Source organism: Acyrthosiphon pisum, chromosome A1 (genome assembly GCF_005508785.2).
Source record: "Acyrthosiphon pisum isolate AL4f chromosome A1, pea_aphid_22Mar2018_4r6ur, whole genome shotgun sequence".
Classification (NCBI taxonomy): domain Eukaryota; kingdom Metazoa; phylum Arthropoda; class Insecta; order Hemiptera; family Aphididae; genus Acyrthosiphon; species Acyrthosiphon pisum.
Genome location: NC_042494.1, coordinates 53198567 through 53222533, shown reverse-complemented (window position 1 = coordinate 53222533; position 23967 = coordinate 53198567). Strand labels below are relative to the sequence as shown.

The following is a 23967-nucleotide window of genomic DNA, read 5'->3' as shown; positions in this document are numbered from 1 at the left end:
TTCGTTTTTTGATTACAACAAAATAAGAAAATCGTTACAGTAAGAAATCGAGTTAATACCAAATGTTGTAAAATATGAATTTCAAACGCTCATAAAAATTTAATTTGAGTTTCTTATAGACATTTTTTTTTTAATAAAGGTAGATTATCCTATAAGGAATCTTGTATTACATTTTAAAATCTTAGATTTAAAAAGATAAAATTTTTACGAATTCTTAACTCAAAATAATTTGCTAATTTTCGTGATTTTTCCATATTTTTCCAATTTTTGAACTTTAAATGCTTATAAAAAAAAACTGTGACTAAGGATTTTTAATATTTTTCATCTGCCTTTGAAACAATATACTTAGAGCCTTTTATTAAATTTTCTAGCTTTTTTAATCAACAAATAAAATTTTATTGATATTTTTAGAAAAAAAACTAAAAAAAAATGAAAACTGACAATGTCCGTAAAGAGCTCAAAATAAGTCAAAATATTTTGAAAATGTTATGGTGTATAGAAAATGCTAATATAAACTCAGTCAAAATTTCATGTATCTACGGTAATTTTTTTTAAAGTTACACCAAAAACCAAATTCAATTTTGTGAAAAATCGATTTTGCGTAAAAATTCCCGTTTTTCCTTAATTTTTCTTTGGTTTTTCTTGGCGCTTTTGAAAATTACTGGGAATTTTAAATTTTGACCTCTCCAATGCACCAACGATATTCACTTTCCAATCGAACAAGATACTGAAGTTGAAAATCGAAGCATTATTTCGACTACTTATCGTGTACACACACAAAAAAAAAAAACTCAGAATCTAAAAAATAAAAACTATTGGAAACTGAAAATGTTCGTTAAGAGTTCAAAACAAATCAAAATGTTTTGAACATTTTATCGTGTATATAAAATACTAATAGAAATAACCAGTGATAAACTAGTATCACTAAACAGTAGTTTATATAAATAGTATACAAACATATATATATCTACGGTCATTTGTTTTAGAGCTTCAGAAAACACTAAAATCGAATAAAAAGTCAAATACCGATATTGCATAAAAAATTTCCATTTTCCTTAATTTTTATTTGGTTTTTCCCTCCGCTTTTGAAAACTATTTGAAATTTTAAAATTTTATCTCGCCATCGCACCAACTAGATTTACTTTCCCATCGAACAAGATACTGTTCAAGAAACTTGAAGCAGTTTTACTGCCTCAAACAGTAGTGACAGACACAATAAAAATACACACATCATTGTAAAATAAATACATTCATCGCTCCGCTCAGAATCTAAAATGTATATTATTATTCAATAATATTAATATTTTATAGAGTTATTAATATTAAATAAGGATGAATAAATTGTTTCTATAATAGTAATGGTGTTTAGTACTGCCAAAGTAAGTAAATTTAAAGAAAAAAATGATTTCTAATTTTACTTTAACAAGAATTGCAGTAAGTAATAAAAACTAATTTTGTATTGAATTTTGAAGGTATAAAAATTCTATTTTAATCTTTGATTTGAGTGTGTTTATTGAATTATTTTTTGTCAAATGTCGTAAATATTTAATTTTTAACGCATATAAAACATGTGACTAAACACTCTCATCTGCGTCGGAAAACAAATATGATTCAGTATAGAATCTAAAAAGTCTTAGCCTTTTTTTACAACAATCGAATGATTTCACACAATATTAGATTATATGTTTATTTGACATATTATAATAGGTACCTGTAATACCCTGTAATACCTATTAAGGGGACGAGGTGGCCGAGCGGTCTAACGCGTCGGCTGCTGTGCTGCCGGTCGCGGTTTCGATTCTCGGCCACTAGGCGGCATTTTTCTACGGGCAAGTCACGGTGTCCGGAGAACAAGTGCCGCCACCCCCCACCACGGGGCATGGCAGAAACCTACGGGTGCCCCATTCGAAATTCTGCCAAAATACACCCACGTGTAACACTCACCTACCGTTCTAAAACTCACAGTACCTTCCCGCTCCCAATGGCCTAAGTTGCCGCGGGATAAAAATAATAATAAAAAAAAAAAATACCTATTAACCAAATATTATTTATTATTTAGTATTTAAGTTGTATGAATGAATAATATTCTATCATTAATATATTTTTTTTTTGTTTTTAACAGACAATGGGCCATTGTTACACAGTTGTATCGGTTTTAATAAATTATATAAATGCAAAGAATGATTAATTTTTGTTCACTTTTTTTTTAAAATTTAAATTCTCTTTTGATTACTTTAAATCATTATACAATTATAACAATACTTACGATAATATTATGATTAATTATAAATGGATAATTTATTATGTTAATATAGCAATTGATGTAGGTTTATAATAGGTATGACAGTATATGCATTATCAAAAATCAAAATATATTTATTATTAGTACTTACTTATTTATATTGTATTTTATTTTTTATTAATAATACAGTCAACCACTTATGTATTGTGGTTTTATTAATATAATTAACAATGGGAATCATAAACTTCTAAGAAAAAGAAAGTAAGGTAACTGAAATAAGAGAAATTAAAATAAAATTGTATTTGTAAAAGTTTATTTTGATTATTGTTAACCATATCGTGTTGCTTTTTGTGCCAATCCGACGAGTTATCGCGTGTTGTATTGCCTATGTGTGTATTTTAGGGCGTCTTTTTTTTAATATTCTTAGCGTGACTCTACCTGGTCGTTGGATATTAGAAAGTAGAAATTGAAGAATAAAATAACATAAATGCATTTTTTTTAACTACGAAGAATTCTTTATAGTCTCTTATTTCTCGATTGCTCAACTATTTATATCGACTATTTATTTACTATTATAGTATACTACGTATAGATACATTGATCTTTCACAAATGAAATATTTTTATAACACAACAATATTTGGAATAAAATAACATAACAAAGTTTATTATACTAAAAATAATTACAAAAATAAATTATTCGCTTTGGCCAGCAGTTTGGGGTTATCGATTCGATAACGCGTACAAACATCGTTTAAATAAAATAACAATTATACATTATAAGATAATATACGAAACAGGCGAAATACCTATATTAAAAATACTACGTGTTTTAATGCCTGATTTGATTATGATTATATAAAAACTAGAAATCAAAAATATTAATAATAATAATAATAATAATAATAATATAATAATAATAATTAGAACTGTACGGATTGGTCGTATTATGTGGCTTTAACGTATAATATCACTTAATAACTGGCACTATCTTTCATCTTTGGTACGTGTCGATGGGCCCAAAATCATGAGTAGATAGTCATCAAGATCAACTGCAACAATAGTAAATATAACATTAACTTACCCACTTAATATGACATATTAGAACAAACTAATATTTTCCGATCAATATAATTTACCTCTTCTAACGACAATGGATTGCCCTTGCTCATTTTCGTGTCTAAACTGTGGTACCGTTCTGGACATAAAAAAAACAACGACAGTTAATTAATTTAGCTTAATTAAGCTTATACTCGCCACAAGATATCCATCCTCTTACCATGAGCCAAGTGCAGTCGGACCATGGCCATTATGAAACACTCCGAAGTCAGGACCCGGCTCTTGGCAAATCTCAGTACCAGGCATTCGAGCACTTTGTTGCTGACAGTACTGCCGGCTTCCCAAAGCAGAGGTCTAAGATTGTAGCTGGACGTCTTTGTGGGGTTCACGCCCTTTTCGAACTTTTGGAACGCTATCTGTGGGTCAAAACATAAAAATAAAAACCCAAATTTAGTGAGTTTGTGTCCAACACATAACACAACTAACTGACGTGACAAACTGTTTTCATTATGAGGACATTTCAACTGTAATTTTTAAGGGGTACAGTATAGGCAATATTAATGAAATATATCTCATGTAATTTACAAAAAAAATGTATAGGTTCTCAGTAATTTGTCATAACGTTAGTTATTTTTGTATGGTTCAAAAATCAAAAAAAATGGGCTATATTGATGCAGATCGGTGTTAATTACTACACTTCTAGTGATATTTTAAAGTAATACACTTTTCATAAAATCATGAGGTGATACTTTGGAAAAAATCTGTTCTGTTTTTGAATATAATATTTTTAGTACTATATCAAATAGTATAGTATTTTATCAAACTTTTATGTTGTACACTATTTTATAAAATGGGAATGTTTTTATTTATTTTAATCAATAGGTACCTCCTAATAAATTGTGTTACTTGTGTTTTTAACTACTAAAGAACGAACACTAATCAGTCACATTAATCACTATTCTCTCACAGTTTTATACTAAATATTCAGTGGTATAACATCTTCTTAATTCAACGAAATGCTTTTGTACCTTCCAGAACTGCAACATGTGCATTAGCACGGGTATGTCCAGCATGTTGATACGACCACTAATGTTGACGTCCCTCAACATTATCAGGCTCTTGCAGAGCTCCAAACTGGGTTTCTCCGCCAGATACGCCTTCCAGTGCGCACGCAGAATCTTTTGCAACTGGATCACGTCCAGTTCCGGTGGATATTTGACCATGAGCTTAGTTAAGAGTGGCTTTCCGTCCGGCTGTAAAATCATACCAATGCGTTTTCAGTCACTTATATCGTATTTCGCATGCTTTACTAGCTATAACAATAGCCAAGGAAAGATTCGGTTAAATTTAAGGGGGGGAGCTTACTATTTTTTTTTTATAAAGCTTATACATGAACAGATAAATTAATTTGCACAATTCTATCAATGTTTTACATATTTTTGTTTAATCATATAGATACAATATCACCTATTGTGCAATAAAAATAAATAATATTATAAATATTAATATATAGGTTTTTTATAATACATATTCCTAAAATACAGGAAAATCAGTGAAATATGGAAATGTGAATTCTTAAATTATTCAGGAGGTTAAGACAATGCCATGTCGTTGAACAATACTTACTAATATCACAGTGTCTTCCAGAAACTCGGCCGAGATATTTTTGAACACCATGTTGTCGTCGTTCACCTCCCTACGATTAAGACGTATAACATTGTGTCAGTGAGTTTAAAAGTTAAAATAACAATAATTAAAAAAATTAAAAAAAAATATTTTACCATATGTTACTCTGTTCGTCCGTAAGTATTCGCAGTAAAAATTTGGCGTCGCAGTTGGGCACGTTCGTTTGCGGGACGACAATGTAATCGCCAGGAGGTAACGTGAAGAACGTCACCACTTCTCTCGCCACGGAATGGTTGGTCACATCCAACGGTTGCTGCAAACGAAAACTGAATTGAATTTTCAGTACCAGTAGTTTAAGCACTTAGATAAAATGCAAATAGCACGGTACGATAACTTTTCGAAAAACAACGCAAATTCACCATAAAATTAATAAGTGTAGGTATTATACACTATATAGTACATCTATACTCAGTATCCTCGTACTTAAGCCGTTCGTATCGAGTAACAGTGAAAAATGCATTTGTTTCGGTGTGATTATATTATACGCACAGAGACACTATAATAATATTATTATTACGTGTATAGGCGGTATAATTAGAGTACCTATACGTCATTATAAAACGATTAATGTAGTTTATATTATGTTTTTGATAAATATATTATACGGAGGAGCGTTATAATAATAATTGCATTGTTAAAAAAAAATAACCAACATTTTTCGTTGCACAGACTTGTGTGTAGACCTAAAAGTAAACAGGATAACTGCAATATTTTTTTCGATATTGATGGCACGGGCACGGTTATTAAAACGTTACCATCATTGTCCACGGAAATGCCGTATTAGTGTAGTTAGATATAGGTATCTGTTGCAGCTACTGCAGAATACCTACCAATGTACAATAAGGTAAACCTACATAATAATATAGTTAGGTACATTATGTTTACTATCATTGTTGTGGTGTTATATGTTTCGTTGCTCGTCGGCTGAATAATAATCGGCACATTAAATGTATTATTATTTATTATTATTATTACCATTATCATTTTCCCCGTAAAAAATACAGTAAAAAGCTATTATTATCGGCGCGTTTGTTTGACTATACGCCATCATTCAATCAATCACCGCTCTGTACACAATTTCCCGCGAATCGAATTAGGTAAATTGGACTGTTTACCTGTTGTGCCACGAACTGCGGCGTCAACCTGGAAGTAGAATGAGGCACTTCGTAGACCGCAAAACCAATGGCGAACAGGGGCCGTGCCCCTTTGGCTTCCGGATCGGTTTCGTATTGCTGCACGACGGACACGACCACGTGACACTTGTTGCCCGAAGTCCTGGGTATGCCGATGTGGAACTGGGGATTCATGGCCGTCGTTTCCGGGTGTCCGGGACCACCGCCCGCGTTATATCCGCTCCTCCACCGTCTCCTGGCCAGCACTGCCCGCCACGGCTGCTTCGAATGCAAAGCCGGTTCGGTCATCCAATCGTCCGGGCTGACGTGCACGATGTCCAGCTGCGTGAAATGCCTGGCGAAATCCTCGAAAGACATCCTGCGAACGGAAAACCCCATAACGTTAACCAAGAGTTTCGCCCGAACTTTTAACAATATTTAGCTGCTCAATATATTATAGGTAGGTACACGAACTTCGCTCAGAACGTAATAATAATATATAACAAGAGGACAGTGGTGGGTATAGTAAGTGGGTACACGAATTATTGCGCCCAGTGTATTAGTATTAACCTACAATAAACTATGAGTCATTTCTAAACTATTAGTTAGACGTTAGTTGAGTTACAATAAATACCTACAAGTAAATGCGTTTGAAAAAATAACATAGATTAAGAATAAAAATAATTGTACCTATTTAGATACCTATCTACAGAAGTTACATTTACGGTACAGTGTCAATATTATTTTTTATATTTTTACGTATTATAATCATAATAATATACCTACTACATTAATCAATACGCATGCAAATTGAAAAGGGGGAAGTGTAGGTAGGTAACAGCTCTGCTGTACAATATATGTCACTGTAATGAATTTTTTAAATTTAAATTTATTCATTGTTTCAATATTATCTGACATATTTTTTTTTTATTTATTATAATATGTATAACCTAACGCTAAGGCAGGGAATTTAATGATTTTGAATATTAATGAAGACGATTCTTAATTCAAAATAAGTGAAATACATATTTGATTCAAGAGATATTACCAATCTAAAATATAATTTCACTTTGCATATTTTTGCATATTATTTTAGATAACATATACATCTAATATGCATAAAACTATTTATTTTTTAATTTTTTTATTTAATGTTTGGAGAAAAATATGAATTTATATGAATATAAAAGTTTAATTTACATACTTATTTCAAAAATTGTGTTTTTTTATGTGCAAACCATTATGGTTACAACTTCATAAATGTGCAAAAAATATTGACATTTTCAAACGAAATTAAAACAGAAATCGATGAACAAAAACATTAAATACCGTAAAAAAACATCATGTTAATGCATTAAACAAAATTAAATAATTTAAAGATAATTTTATATTTCTATATCATAAAAAATATGTTTTTTATTTATATTGGTTACATGAAATTATTTTTGTCTTAAAAAAAATCCAAGCATACCAATCTATATCCCGTATACTGCTGGTAGTTACGGCATTCCCAATTAAATATAATTTTTAAATGTTTAACATTATTTGTAATTTTATGTGTAGTAAATATTTAAATTGGCAAGATAATGAAAACAATTAACTGTGACAAGTTAAGTTAATTCAATTAAATTTAATTCAGTTAAAAGTTAAAAGTTAACAAAGAAAAAATTTAACTCGATAAGTTTAAAGTTAAGATGGATAAAAATAAACTGAACTCGTTAAAAAAATTGATTATTTCTTTTCAAGCTACAATATTTTCATAAAGTGCCCTACTGCCTTAGTATTTTAATTTATACAAACATTTACTAAGATGTTTAACACTGTGCGAACATCAGATTATTATGATATATTATTAAAAAATAAATGGCTAAAATCGAAAAAGAGTAAAGAAATCAGTATCATCTGTTGGCTCCGCATGATATGAAAATACTTTTAACTTAACCGCACGATAGTGATGATTAACTATAAAAAGTTAAGTTACAAAAATAACAATTTTAACTGAATAAGTTAATAAGTTCAAAACAAAAATAACTAACTAGGTTCTTAAGTTAATGCCCATCTTGCATAAACAGAAAGTTAACATGACACCCTCGCGTCTAAATGACGTATACTGAGCAGTAAACATTTGTTTAAAAGAAGTTATACCCGTTATACTTTGTTATTTTTAATATTAGAATGAATTTACCAATTATCAAATTTAAAGGTAAGACTATTATCTAGAGCACTTTCGTGAACTATTCTTGATATTTTAATTTTTAGTTTGTAAAATTTACAAAAAATGTATAGTTTATAAACTTGGTTTAAAGTTAAAATATAGAAAAAAACTTTCAATGCCCTAAAATCCAGATATTAATCCTGCCTTTAGTAATGGGTAAACTTACTCAAATATTAAAAATATAGTGTAAAACGGATTCTTTTTAACGAACAATTTGCGGTTGCAGCATCTTTTAAATGTAAGACATCCAAAGCGTTTTATTTTCTAAAAACCGACTAACGCAATAGTTGTAGAACGCATTTTAATTCTAGATAACGTAAAACTATTTTTTTTTTTTTAGTTCTGTGAATCACTGAACAAATATTTTCTCGATAAACATGTGTTTTTAAAATTGAAATGCATTGTTATTTTTGAAGCAAATGTTTTCAATTAAACTCAAAAAATGCTCCCGTTTCACTCAGCATACGCGTCACGTCTTCCGGTCGAGTGGGCCATGGTTCCATGTACAATTTTTCACGTTAGCTTTAACGTTTTCTACTCACCAAAATTCGCCGTCATTCCGCACCCTGACGCTAAGCAGCTCCTTGTCTCTGCCGGACAGGCCGTCCCATTCCCAACTCCTCTCGCTCCAAGGACCTGTCCACTCTCCTTCGCCCCAAGGATTTCTCAGCCTCACCAGCGGGGTATCGCCCAACGGACCTCGGACTCGTGCCAAACCGGTGACGCTGTACGCGTGCTGAGTCATTAGACCGTTCCGCAGCCTCAGCTGTCTCTTGTTCTCCTTCTGCAACACACGATGGTTTATGAAAGTCGTACCTAAGGAACTCAGAGGTCGGTTGTATGCGAAAACCGCACCGATTTTTCGTCACAAGCGTAGTACTACACTCACCAGGGTTATGGTGGATATGAGCAACGACGACCTAGGCACGGCGCTGTTGAGCACTTGATACGTTAGGAACCGATCTTGGTTGGAAAGGCCAAAACTCTGGACGATTCCGCCGGTCAGGTCCTGCAGTGCTCTAGTAGTCGAGCATCCAGGTCCGCTGATGTTTTCGTAGCAACCGTACAATCTAATAGTTTATAATGTATATTATAAAAAAACTTTTCTAGTTTCACGGGAAAAATAAAATAATATCCCCTCTCTTCCACGCTTGAGTGCGTCATTGTCGAGACGTTTAAAAGTAGACACCATCGTTCATACTCAGTTGTAGATATGTTACAATATTCGTTACTTCACTTACTTTGCGTATGCTTTTTCCAATAATGCGGCCCAGAATTCGGTGGGATTGGTGGAACGCATGTAAACCAATCGTCCCCTGTATGTGGGCAACTTGTCGTCGACCAACACTTCTTTCCACTCACCGAAATACCAAAACCGAAACCTGCAGTGAGACAGATAAAAACTTTGTTACAAATTTACAAGAATGTGTGTCGTTGTAAATAATATAATGTTTCTGTTACGTGCAGTATCAACTAAACTGGCGTAGTAGAAGTCAAAAAATACATTTTCGATAAGTGCTCGCTTATTGTGCACGCTCCTATTACAATATTATTGTAACATAAGTGTTTATACCTCAGATACCCATGTTTCCAAGAAATATTTTTACAAATAAAATATGGTTTTTAGACAATGTCTAAATTAATGTTTTTAAATAAAGTCTTATAATATTTCTGATGTCTGAAATAATTTTAATACCAGTGATTTCATATAACTTAATGAAAGGAAAAATTCTAAAAGGTTTAATACTTTAATATTATAATACTGCACACGATATTTCAAAAATATCTTAACAGTAAAAAATAATTGATAAAATAATTATAGTGTGTTCACTTTTGTTTAAAACCGAATAAGAAAGTTTTTTTTTGGACTTACAAACATGAGTTTTATTATGTTATGCGTATTATAGGACTATTTTAATAGCTAAATATATATTGTGTAGCGTCCATTTAAATAGCACGGTGCAGCAATCACGGTAATAATAATTATTAATAATCACTAATATAAATTGTCCGACGAAATCGCTTTGATTTTGCACTTTTGCATATATTTTGTTGCATTACACCAATTAAAAATGATAATACAATATTAATATAATGTCCATAACAAAACGATATACATCACACGTACCAAGTACCTACGTAACATTATACTAATAAATATTTTGCTTTGCTTAAATGAGATAGATAATCGAAAACTTTACTTTCAATAATAATGTATGTATTTGTGTCTTTTTCGATTTTAAATAAAAAAAATATATATATTACACAGGTCCGGATTAAGACTATAATTTTGACCTCGAACTCAGATTTTTTACTAAGCCCTTTAAAAAAATTACACATTATTGTCTAAACACTGTGAACACGGAACATATTTATTTATATAATATTATATAAATGTATTATTTTATTTTAATTTAATTTAATAAAAAAAAAAATACAATAATTATTTTTGTAATAAAAAGTGATTATTTCAGATAATAAATTATAGTTGATATGACATCGACTATTACTGACTATCGAGTAGATGTTTGTTGGATAAACCAAAGTGGTATATGCCAACAAATAATAGTATCTAGGTACCTAGTAACAATGTAATCACGGTTGTAACTTGTAGCATTAAAACGTGCATTAAAAAGAAACTTTTTAACTTATTGTTAAATTTTATTGTACAGATTATACATTTTCTAATTCAATAATAATAAAAATATATAAAAGATGTTGTGGTCCCTGGGAGGATTGGTAGGTACTGTAACTGTACGGTAATTCTTGTCCGATATTACAATATTTTGTTATAAATGCGAGATGTTCAAAATGCAAACACTTTGTGTATGAAAAATCTTGTCCTACATGTGGTCATACAATATGTTACCGTATATATTATCTGTTTACAGTGTTACGAATATCAGAAAATTTTTTTAGTAATGCTCTGCTATGGAATTTCACAAATTACATTTCCGAGCATTTTTATCCAACCCAATCACAATTTACTACCTTAATCTCTCATATAATCTCACTTAAATTCGCTATAAACTGGATTTCGTTCACAAAAAACATATCATACACATTGTTACCCTCGCCAGTCAGCGTTAGTCACTAAAACGCACACGTACACCTATAATCATAAAAATCCTCATAGGCCGTCGGTCGCCACTTGGACAATTATTTTTCAACGTATATAATAAAAATACATTAAAACAACTGTAACCCAACTATATAGGCGCCGGTGATTGTGTCTTAAACGGCCGTCAGCCACTTAAGTGCGGCGCCAATAAATCCGGAGAAGGTGCGTTCAAGCAAACGGCCCTGCAGCCCAGAACCTATATTATATATTATAGTATTTCTAATACTGCAAATTTCTACAAGTCATCATAGAAGAGGGAGAGTTCGAGGTCTTGACTTAAAACAATATGATCATTAGATTGATTTCGACGACACTTTGGGCGTAGTTAACTTACTTGGGGTTTACGCTTAACAGAACCCTGAGAAGTGGTTGTTCAGATTAGGCACAGTTTGACAACATCGTTCGTACACTGCACTACAAACGAACAGAGTTTATTTTGTTGTTTTATCACCTCCGTTCGATTTCACTCTGTTCTTCTTTTTTTTTTTACTTTTTCGAACGATCTGGCGTTAAAATAAGAAGTTAAGACGGCTTCAAATAAAGTACAAAATACAACTAGTATTTCTTTATTGCGCGTCCCCAACACGCATTCCACGAAGCCCGTAAAACGATAGTGGTCGGCGACGATTATATAGCTAGGTAGATGTACCGTTCCTTCACAGTGTGATGTGGTTACGAGACGAGACGAGACGTGACGAGGAAACAACGACAACGTTTTCCGTTAGACAACAAAATTCATCCTAGTTAATAATTGTTATTTATGTTATTACCTGGCGCTTGAGTTATCGTCATTATTATTATTATTTTAATTGAAAAACCCCTTGAAAAAAAGATACGAAAGTATGTATTATAACCCGGACGACGTCAGTCGGGAACAAGGTTTATGGTCGTAAAAAAGTGGTTTAAACGATGTATAAGTACAATAATAATCCTCGTTTGTTGGAGGGAGATGTGGGGGGAGGGGTTGAAGAATTGCTGGGTTCAGTCGATGGTGTCTGTATATTATATACATTATGTAGCAGGTATTTATTATTGTTATTATTATTATCATTAAAGTAATCGTCGGATTGAACCAGTACAGGTCGAGCGCCGCGGCGGGGTGGTTTTGGTGTGTTTGATTGTATTATAGTTATATTGTTGTTGGGAATGGAATACCAGTGATTCCGACTAGAGATGGTAACACGGCGACAGACGCCGAGAGTTGTGGCGATTCTGAGTCGTTTTATTTTAACTTTATTTTTAGGCATCTTATCCTGATTAAAATTAAATAGTATGGCGTTTGGTTTTAAAAATTAATTTAGATTATCCCTTGTGGATTACCCTTAATTAATGTGTTGATGAAATATTTAAAATTTGTAATTTGTAACTATAATGGCTACTATTTTGAACAAAATAATACAACATAATAAAACAAAATACAAAATAATAAAACATGACCTTTGTCTCTCAAATGCACGCCTAAAGACTGATAATTTCACTAGGGAATATTTAATATTAAATATTTGGGCTTAAAATTTCACTAGAAATAGTTTACTAAGGGTAAAATGTCACTAGAGAAAATTTAACGAGGGTGGTAAAATTTCATGGGGGTAAATAACATCATTACTAGTGGCTAGTAATGATGTTATTTACTACCGATATTTACACAGGTGTTACCATATAACACCGTATATATACCGTATTTATGTTGTCATACCATATCGACGACATTATTAGTTAAATTTCACACGTATAACCTACCGTTTTGATATAATGTCTCGTGTAAATGAACAATTATTATTTTACCGACATGATGAGTACGCACAAGTACGGTATGTAATCGTTTTTTGTTGGAATCTGATTTGCAGGTTCGATGAATAAACACAATGAAATTATTATTTTTATGAGACATTTTCATTTGAGGGTTGATGGCCGGGCATGTAGTATAATTATAGAAGCCCAATAAGTTTCGAGCGGCACTTTTCTATAAACAAAATTGAACCACTGCGGGAGTTGGTAAACCAGATAGGTACCAAATTATAGATGTTATCTATAATTTGATATTAATAATAGATATTATCTATATAGCTTATCAAAAGCAAAACAAGTATTTGAAAAGTTCTAGCCTCGAAAACTATAATAGCATTAACACGTCAGTCAATTGGGATAATAGCTGCGTTCATTTAATTTTGTCAACAAATCTACTTATTTCGAGATTTTTGGGTTTTCCAACGCACTGTCATTCATCGTCGTTATCATATAAATCGTATACGAAGGGTCGGATACCATACAACCCTCTTTGCAACTTCAGCGTCATCTTTTTATTTTCCGTGTTACTCAATTTTCACTATGAATAGAAGAAGCGCGTGTTTGGGGAGAATGTACGTGTTCAGACGTGGGTTCGATAAAACTTATTTAAGTGGATCCGCAATAATAATAATATATCGCAAAACGAGTGTTGGCAGTGAATATTATTATAATACAATATTATGGTGTTGAGAGCGGAATTATTATTGCCGGATAGTTGTAGTCGCGTGCTTATTTTACGACCTTGACCGTGACCTTGGGGGACAGGATCACCCGACGGCCATTCAACGCCATCGTCGGTCGTCGTCGTTCCGAAATCTCGCCAAACGGGATAGTTTTGTTTACGTTCGGGTTTTCAAAATATGTATAATACAACGTAAAAATAACAAAATCTTAAGCATAAATATTAAGTATGTGTTTATTTTCAACACTCATATTATGGTATGTTGGAGACTCAACAAACGTTTACCAAGGGTTTAGAACTTCAGTTTAAAACATTTTTTTGCCTATAGATCACATATAAGTTTGATATTATAATTATTTAAAATTTAAATTGGAACTGCAATAAAACTAGTGTATATTACGAAATTCGTGTAGGTATAGTAATAGTTTATCAGACAATAGTTTTATAGTAGATAAATCTATGTAATGCCAGAAAAGGTGTGTAATACTAATTTTTTGTTTCTATACAATTATGACATTATGTTGAACACAAATCAACATTATACGTATCGCACGGTCGATTGTTACTCTAATAATATAGTATATAATTTTCATAAATTGCACATTGAAATATATGTTACATAATAAATTGAATGTAATATTGTATTCATTGAAATATCAAGAGGAATAAAAATATTACCCCCTCGATAGTTAGTGATTCTCTCAACGATAGATTAAACTAGTTCAAAAAAACGCTGTACTCTCACAATGAAAAAATTACGCAATTAAGAATAAGTTCATAAAATATCTTAGGTAATATTGTCATTTTTTCTTTTAATTATTCTCATTTGAGAAGAAAGTATTTATTGTTTTAAATTCTATACACGTGTACATAAGTATAAACATAAGAGAAAATAAATCTAGAAACAGTTAAAATGAAATGCCATATCAACATAAAATGGCTATGAATGAAAAGATCTTGGTATTTTCCGCGATCCTCGACAAAGTATTGGGTGAGAAGCATGGTTCTTCCTTAATCAATTAGTTTCAAAATTGATTTTCATCAGACTTCTACAACACTCGTACAATATAGGTTGGAAAACCGTATACAACGGAAGTTGTTGGGAATTAATTATTTTTTAAAAACAAATTATTTTTTTTTAAATTTAATATTTATGGTTTAAATTGTATTAAAAAAAAAATATATATAAATAGGTTAAATATGCACATGCGTATAGCAGAAGCTGCGGTATTTTGTCTGAGCCGAACAGCGCCGGAACAACGGCGACGGACGGAAAATAGGTAAAAACGAAATATTGATACCTAGTTATAATAATATGCTGTCTGGTGTACGAAAAATACACCTTTTAGCGCATAATACGAACATTATAATGTTATAATATACCATAGGCTGTATGCTCACATTGACCACATTATAATTGTACGCGTTTCGCATAGAGTATATTATTTGGCGTATTACTGTATATAGGTATACGATACCTTCCGACGCATGCAGTAACGCATCGTAATATAGATCTGTTATCATTTCGCCCAGCCTCCCCCCCTCGTTTTTTGTTTCTTCTGTTTCTCACGACAAGCCCGACAGCACGCCCGTTATATACCCATTACAACAATATCTGCACAACATACTGCGGCGAGAAACCGCCGCGGCCGTAGATAAATCATTACTGCGCGAGACACGCGAGCGACTCCATAATAATATTATAATCATGACGGTAATAATAATATTATGAATTTATAACCGTAGGTACGGTACGTATAGGTATATATACGAGCAGGGTTTAAATTATGCGACAAAAAAACAAATTGTCGTACGTTCTAGCCGCGCGTACCAGTTCAAAAGCGACGGCGTTTTGCCGCCGCGGAGTGCAGACTTATTTAAGTATATTATGCATTACGTATTATGATTATTAAATCATGCGCGCGTGTACCGCGTGCACTCTGCGCAGGTATATGTATATTATTGTGTGTACCTATACCGGGAGCAAAATCGACAGCTTTATTTTAAGACAGCGGTAAACGAGTGCAGGGGGATAGGGAGAAAGAAAAAACTTAGCATAATATATATATATATATATATTGGCTAATAATATATATTTCCACTTCAAATTATTGGGTGAACTATCAAAGTTCGAAAAGAGATGAAACAGTTATGGTTATCTGAGTTTGTCGATCGCATCCCTTAAAATTTCGATACCCTAGGGATTTGATTTGGGTAATTTAAAGTCAAATGAAAAATTTAAATGTAAAAGTTAAATACAATTTAAGGCAATTACATTTAATACAATTTATTTTCTACTCTGTCGTTAGGCTTAACATCATAGGTAAGCGTATTATATTAAACATCACCGGGTCCGTTACTTCAGTGCAGGTTTGCCGGAGGAAGGTAGTAAGGTATCTATAAGTGTTATAATATATGCTGGGTAATTATTATAAGAGCGCATTATTTTTTCTTCATCATATTATTTCACCCATACGGTACACAGTATGTGGACGCAGATATGAGACATTTTGCAGGGAAACATATATATAATGTTATTACTCTTCGCCGGTCGAAAACAAAAGTAACCTAAATTTTCAACACTTCATTACGCGCATATTGCTTCCACTTATCTTTATTTATCTATTTATATCTACAACCAAACCGGCCCAATATATTTTGTTCCTTTAGGAGTTTAGGACTAAGGTTTATCGCGTATAAACAAAATATGATTATTTTAAACGGGCATAACATTAACATAAATGTGATTTTGGGATGTGTACATACAATTTTTTTTCAATTTAAACCCTGCAGATACGTATATATTTTTTTATGATCGCTGTGTAGACGATTGCTCGTATCATATAATTGAATACAATTGGTTCGGAACAACGATACACCGAGAAAAGTATAATATACCGACGCAAGTAATACAACATATAATATTTATATATTCAATATTGTATGGTGTATATCTACAACTGTGTATGGTATTACTTCTCTCAAGCGACGGTCCCTGAATGACGTAAAATAATATTATATTATAATATTCTCCACGAACGCTATTCCAATTCCACTCACACCCACGCCCACACACTGTCTGTCGAGTCATTATAAATATTATATTCGTATATAATGCGAACACGTCGACGACGACAGTGCACGAGCCGGAGATCTATCCGCTGTTGCAGCAGCGTGCCAGCTATATATGCTACCGTGGGAATGATGGTATTGGACACGGATGAATACCGTTAGGGCTTGAAGTAAAGTCGTAGAATAAAATATGACGCGCCGTGTGCATAATACAATTTACATAATGTAGTATTGTTCGACGGATGATATTGAATTTTTCAGTCCGAAAAGATTGTGCAGAGTTGTGACAAAGAGCCGCACGCACAGAGTTTGACACTGCTTGACCCGTGATGGAGGATAGATCCGCCCAATAGCTTTTTTTTAAGGGGGTCAAATAATCGTAATATTTCAAAATTATTACCTACAGTACAATAATTGCGAACGATTAAATGTCAAAAATAATTATACGATGACCGATATTAGGTATGTATATTTGTACTATTATTAGGTTTTAAAAATATTTGGACCCAGTACATATAGAGTATTGACTTTTGGTTATTCATTAGTCATTATACTATATAAACTATAATATTATGGTCATTACTCATGAAATTGGTTTAAAATGTCAGTAAACTTGGTGGTTGAACAATTAATATCCTTGCTCAAAAACCACGTATGGAACTTGTAAAAACTTTTTATTGGTATATTGGGTATATTTAGTTCTGTGGCTTGGTGCAAGAAGGGCCAATGTCACATTTTTACGAAATTGAGATTATTAGACCAATGTCATTAAAATTTGCTTATGTTACTTGTGTTAAAAGGGCAAATGTCTATTATTATGCTGTATGACCAAATTAGATTTGACATTGGCGTTTTTGACAATAATAATCGATTTATTATGGGCCTATGTCGACATTGGCCACATATTATTTCATACATTAGCCATTTCAAAATCAATTAATAAAGCTTATAAATGTAGAAGTTCCTAACATTACGCTCAATTGAATATTATTATTAGGTTTTAATAAAAAAGTCAATTTCTTTAATTATTAAAAATTGTTTATTTTAAATTTTAGTTTTTGGCCAATGTCAAACCAAAGTAATATTATTATTTTTTCTGGGGGCCAATTTCAAACTAAAACGTACATATTCATACTCAAAAACAAAATGAGAGTCATACAATGAAATAAAAACAAATTTAATTAAGTAACAGAATTTCCAACATAAAATTTAAGATTTTTATATGCATTTTAAAATTTGATCAATTTAATATTTTAAATTCTTGAATATTTTCAGAACATGACATTGGTCCTTTTCACACCAAGACACAGAGTTATATTTTCTGAGAAAATAGTTGGAGTTGAAATTTGTTAAAACGCAAATATATTGCTGTTTATTTAACAACTTTAAAAACGCACATATAGATTAGTATTTTGAGTAAGTATTACTATATTTTATTCTTAAGAAATTGCTTGTTAAAACTAAAGTGCATGATATAATTATTTGTAAGTATCGACTAAAATAAAATTGTCACAACAAGGGTTTGTTGTATTTAAGTAATATTGAACTTTTTAGCGGGTGTAACCATCATTAGTGTATTACACAACACAATCGAAGAACATTCAAATATTAGTTATCGGTGTGGCAGCTAATACGATTATACAAAGAAGATTTGAATTTTTAAGATGACATATTCTGACGTATTTTTCATGTACGCACGTTTTTTATGAATTACGAAGCATTTAGGTAGCCAAGCGCTGTATAATAATTGTATGTTAGAGTGATATTATATAATCAATTATAAAGGTAGCTATTAATAATTATTATTAACTATTTTATGATTTTTTTTTATTTTACAAACATGATCGCTGTTATGAAATTCTCTCTGTAAATATATTAATTACCTATTCATTCAGTATCAAAATCAATATAAAATAAAGATGACCACCAGGTTTCTACGAATATAAACAGATTTTAAATACTGCATAGTGATGGTCCGTTCTCAATATGTGTATTCTCTTAACAAAATGTTGTCGTTTCTATTGATTTATAATATAATATATAAAACTCTAGAGTCTAGTGTAGGTCTAGTCAATGTAAAATAAAACAGTTTGAAAAATACTGCGCGTAACACTGTGATAAGTTTTATTTGTAAAAAATAAAAAAATGGATACCATAGCGGCATAGCTGCATAATATTACTAATTAGTATAATATCATTAGTGAGTTAGGTATACATTTTTCACATAATTATTCGACTAATTAATTGTGTCCCTCGGCAGTGTTTTTTTTAATCAAATAATAATGTAATGATCGTGAAGGTAATGATATAATTGAGAGAAATAAATATTACAGTTATACCTACCTACATAATTAAACCAGGATTTCTGATTGCTGGTGAAAGATAAAAAAATAAGTAAAAAAAAAAATCGTAACAATTTGTATTGAATAATGTACTTTTGTGAATTAAATACATTTGCTTATGTTTTTAAATAAACAATGAATATACAAAATCGAATTTTTTACATCAATATTCAACTATGCATTTTTCTCAAAAAAATCATCTGTATTTTTCAAAAAGTGCCTTTTCAATGCCATCATACTATGGCGTACAGTCCTACAGAACTACGAAAAGTGTATGATCGTTCAGTGCCCAGTGATCATCGATCAGCAAACAGACTATAATATAATAACTTTTTGTCACACCTTCCCTGAAAGTTTAGTTTTTATGACGGTTGAAGGGTTGGAAAGCGATCTTTTTCATGAATTGAAAATCCCCATAGTGCCGGCTGGTAAAGTGGAAATCCCTAAAAGTGTTGGGCGTATTCCTTGAATAACCAGACAATGAAATCTATACCACGGTGTTTACAAAACTTTTGGTCACATCTTGTATTCATATAATCATATATTATAACCTCCTTACAAGACGAGTAAACATTTTTCTTTCATGAGATTGTTTTCGTGGAATAATCTGGTTGTTGCATAATAGATGCATATATATCCCTGCATAGTGCATTATTTACCTTTGCCGTAATCGATGAACGCAGAGACAAAAAATTGTATTTGTGGCCCGTCTGAGTAGCCAATTTCAGTCTTGGGTGAAATGCGGCACGAGGGATTGAAATAGCTCACTTCCTGCTCTTGCCACACAATATACTATAAAATCCCATAGAAAAACGAATTTCTGATACCAAATAATGTTAGGTCTTTAATAATAATTATTAATATATAATGATTATCTACCTAAATTGCTAAATATTATATTTGTCATATTACGTGGAAAGTATATAATGCACGATACAATATTACTGTCAATATAGTTATAACATATTAATGCACGATTGTTCGATAAAATGTAAAAAGTTTTGCGGATTTTTGGAATAAAAATTAAGATATTGCGGTATTATATTGCTATGATCCACTGCAGATACCATAAACTAATAATTTACCCGAAAACCTAACGTTTTTTTAAGACTATTTATTATTATTGCTTATAAAATATCACCACTTATCACCCGATGAACTTTTTCACCGGATGTCACAATAATTGCGATGCCTAGAAGTATAGAATGCATACCACTGGTAAATGTATCTATATACTAGGAAATCCTATATTTTTCAATGTTATGAGAATTATCTTTCCCGAAAAATCGACGAACCAAAACTTTTCAACACTAAAGATTATAAAGTCACTTAAATCACATGACATACCTCATCACTATATAAAAGTTATATGTGAATAACTCAGATAGGTTCATGCTATAATTGTACAATCTTTATGTATAGAGTATCACATGGTATAAATCGTTCACATCGTTCAACTATAATTATTATATTCAGGTGGCGCGGCGGCGGTGGTGGTGGGGGTAGAGTATCTGAATATATGAATCAATTTAAACGAAAAATGAAAAAAAAAAATGGATTTAAATTAATATACAAAAGAGATTGAGTGTCGGGCACTACAATTTTTGACCAACAATAATTAATATGATAAAACGATAGAATGGCCGCCACTTAAATAAAACTAGAAATCTAATAGTAGAGTTTTGTATACTCACATCATAATATAGTCGTTAATAACATTTTTAATACAAAACATAATCAGTAAATGAGTTCCACTCAAAAATCGTTTTCCAAATACCGACTGAGATGATTTATAGCTTTTAAATTTAATATAGAATCTACACAATAATCATGCCGCCTCTACATAACGACGAAAACGCCTGCGCACTGATTTCCTCTCCCTCCAACGAGTGTCCTAAAATCGAAAAGACACCTAGATCGGAATATTTATCCAAAATTTCTTTACAGACTTTTATTAGTATCATACATATCTAATATAATTCCTTAATATACACAGTACGCCCATCACTACATAGTGGATTTAAACGCTGGCGGCTAATGTTCAATTAACTTGTTGACTATTAATAATATTTAAATTTAATATACAGATTATACATAACATTATATAGGCTTCGGGCTTAATTTGCTGCTGTAGTATGTTTGAAAGAATATTCAATTTAAACACCACCCTCCGTCCCTTTTTATAATTTATTTGATTTACTAAAAGGTTCGAGTTTAAGATTTACTTAGGACTTAAGGCAGTGGTGTATTCGAGGGGGTTAACGTGGGGGTCATAACCCTCTCTTTGGCTATAATATTTATAATATAATATTATAGATTGTACCTAGGCATATAAGTAAATAATACAGATCGTATTAATAATATTAGTTGTTATTACTAAATAGCCCCGAAAATGATTTCAAAAAAACATCCTGAAAATAGGATCGCTGTATAGGCACATCACCCGATTCGGACCTAACCTGTGACACCACGGATTTTTTCACTATTTTATTTTTTATTATCCTGTAACATATTCAATAAAATATCTCCGAAAAATGGTATGAGAATATCACACTATATAAATTAGAATATCACTGTAGTTATATTTAATATTATAATTTACTAGTATTATGAATATTTTAATTCTTAATATTTTTTCACATTCATTCAGTGTGTACAATATGAATTTTGTTATAATGACATTTTCATTACCCGAACATGTCACACGTGTGTCGTGGAGGGTTTATTTTTTATGAATATATCAAACGAATACATTTTTAAAAAGTAGATACATGAAATACAATATAATACAGATAGTGAAATTTATTTCATTATGCGATGGACATTCGTAAGCTTGTGATGGGAGGTATTAAGGCTCAAGTCCCGGTGGGGTCTCCCCCTTTAACCATCTAAGCGGGACTGGCTACTTATCGCCTCAACGGCGCAGTCTCATCCCTCCAGACGGGTGCATTGGGTGCCCGAGCGCCAGACAATGTTCCTCTGGCAACACTCTGTCAAGGAGGCTGATCGGTGGGTTTCGAAAGTCCTGCGCCAGCGAGCGCCGTACAATTTCCCTCCCTTCTACTAAGACGTTACTCCCACAACCTCCACGAGTCCATCCGATAGACAGTGTCTATGCGATGGACAGTCTTTTACTGTAAAAACGATTCATAATATATATTATGATTATAATTTATAAATATAAATAATAATATTATAATATTTATCAATGATAATATTATGTCCCTATTAATGTTATTTGTGTGCGTTTAATGTTTATAGTACCTGAACAGCCCACAATAGGACGTGGTGGGGTCGAACGATTGATCGAGGGGTACGACCCTGTCGAGGAACTTTGGCGTGAGAGTCAGCGATGACACGGCGGCTAAAAAGCTGTGGTCGCCGAGTTCGCCTGGCTCAACTCCACATCGTCCTCCACCGCCACCGCCAATGGTACCATTGCGAGTCGGTTCACCACCAGCACTTCCTCCACTTCCGCCGCCCGCACCAGTCGACACCACTCCGTTTCCCTGTGACACCAACCGCGTCGAGTCCACCATAAACTTGGGCCTCTGGCACATTTCCTGGAACAGAAAATCGTTAGTGGTCAATGATTATACTATTATATATTATTATAATATTATATTATATGTAGTACACGAACATTGTCTCATGTAATGACCTGCAAAGCTCGAGACTTCATTAAAACATTTAAAAGTTTTATGTCGTATTTAAAATTTAAATATGCGCCGTCAATAATATCATGTCTGGAAAAAATATGTTATGATACGAGTGGCAAAGTAATACATATTATGATTCTTCACTTTTTCCTAGTTAAATTTATTAGTTAGTGAAAAGTTAGTTAGTGAAAACCAACAAAAACATTTTTTTTTTTTGGTTACCAATTAAATAATTATATTGAAGTTTTGTTATCAAGTTTATTGTCACATCAATATATTTTTGAAAAATTTTCAAAATGCTAAATATCATAATAATTTTTGTATTATGTGTATATTTTTATTACTTTTGTATCTAGCTTATCAGAAAACTACGCCTATTGTATTACGGAATTTATTTTCTGTATTTTTTATTGAAGCAAACTATGGTTTTTGAATAATTATCTTACAATTGTTGAATAGCAGTAATTATTTGTACATGTCTACATAATTTTATTAATGAATTAGAATTGTTGGTAATTTAATCAAACAATAATGGTAAATGTAACGTTATTTTATATAATATGTACATTGTACATATAGGCTCGACAAACTATTTAAACAATAAACTTTCTATTATTTCTGCATCCTACACACGTATTTTGAGCTGGTTATGAAATAAAACAAATGAACAATATTTCATAACAATTGAATAAAATGTCGTTGTTTATAATAATAAATTGAATAATAATGAATATTTTCATACCGTGTTCCTTTTATATTGGTATCTATTAAATTCAACGCAAAAATTAATATTTCTCTGGCTAGATCAGATTTGATTCCAATTATAAACAAAAAAATAAAATACATTTTTTGATTTTAACCCAATATATATCTTAGTAGATTTAAACGAGCATTTAAACGAGATCCAACGATTATGCTACAAAACTACGTAAATTTAATGTATTAGCTTCATTCAAGATCCGTCAGTCCAGCAACCCGAATAATTGAACA

General features: G+C 31.7%; 1 protein-coding gene across 2 annotated transcripts in view; it reads right to left on the bottom strand.

Annotated features, from left to right (window-relative positions):
- Positions 1–2878: 2878 nt before the first annotated feature.
- Positions 2879–23967, bottom strand: part of LOC100162916 (calpain-1 catalytic subunit) — a 99993-nt gene continuing 78904 nt past the window's right edge. For both annotated transcript variants that reach the window (XM_001944312.5, XM_016804364.2), the window contains 11 exons: positions 22583–22881; positions 9555–9695; positions 9203–9383; positions 8856–9097; positions 6102–6477; positions 5082–5239; positions 4927–4996; positions 4329–4553; positions 3521–3716; positions 3381–3439; positions 2879–3293 (listed from right to left, as the gene is read on the bottom strand). In XM_001944312.5, coding sequence (XP_001944347.2) covers positions 3267–3293; positions 3381–3439; positions 3521–3716; positions 4329–4553; positions 4927–4996; positions 5082–5239; positions 6102–6477; positions 8856–9097; positions 9203–9383; positions 9555–9695; positions 22583–22881 — 1974 coding nt within the window. In that variant the 3' untranslated portion in view covers positions 2879–3266. The remainder of the gene's footprint in view (positions 3294–3380; positions 3440–3520; positions 3717–4328; positions 4554–4926; positions 4997–5081; positions 5240–6101; positions 6478–8855; positions 9098–9202; positions 9384–9554; positions 9696–22582; positions 22882–23967) is intronic.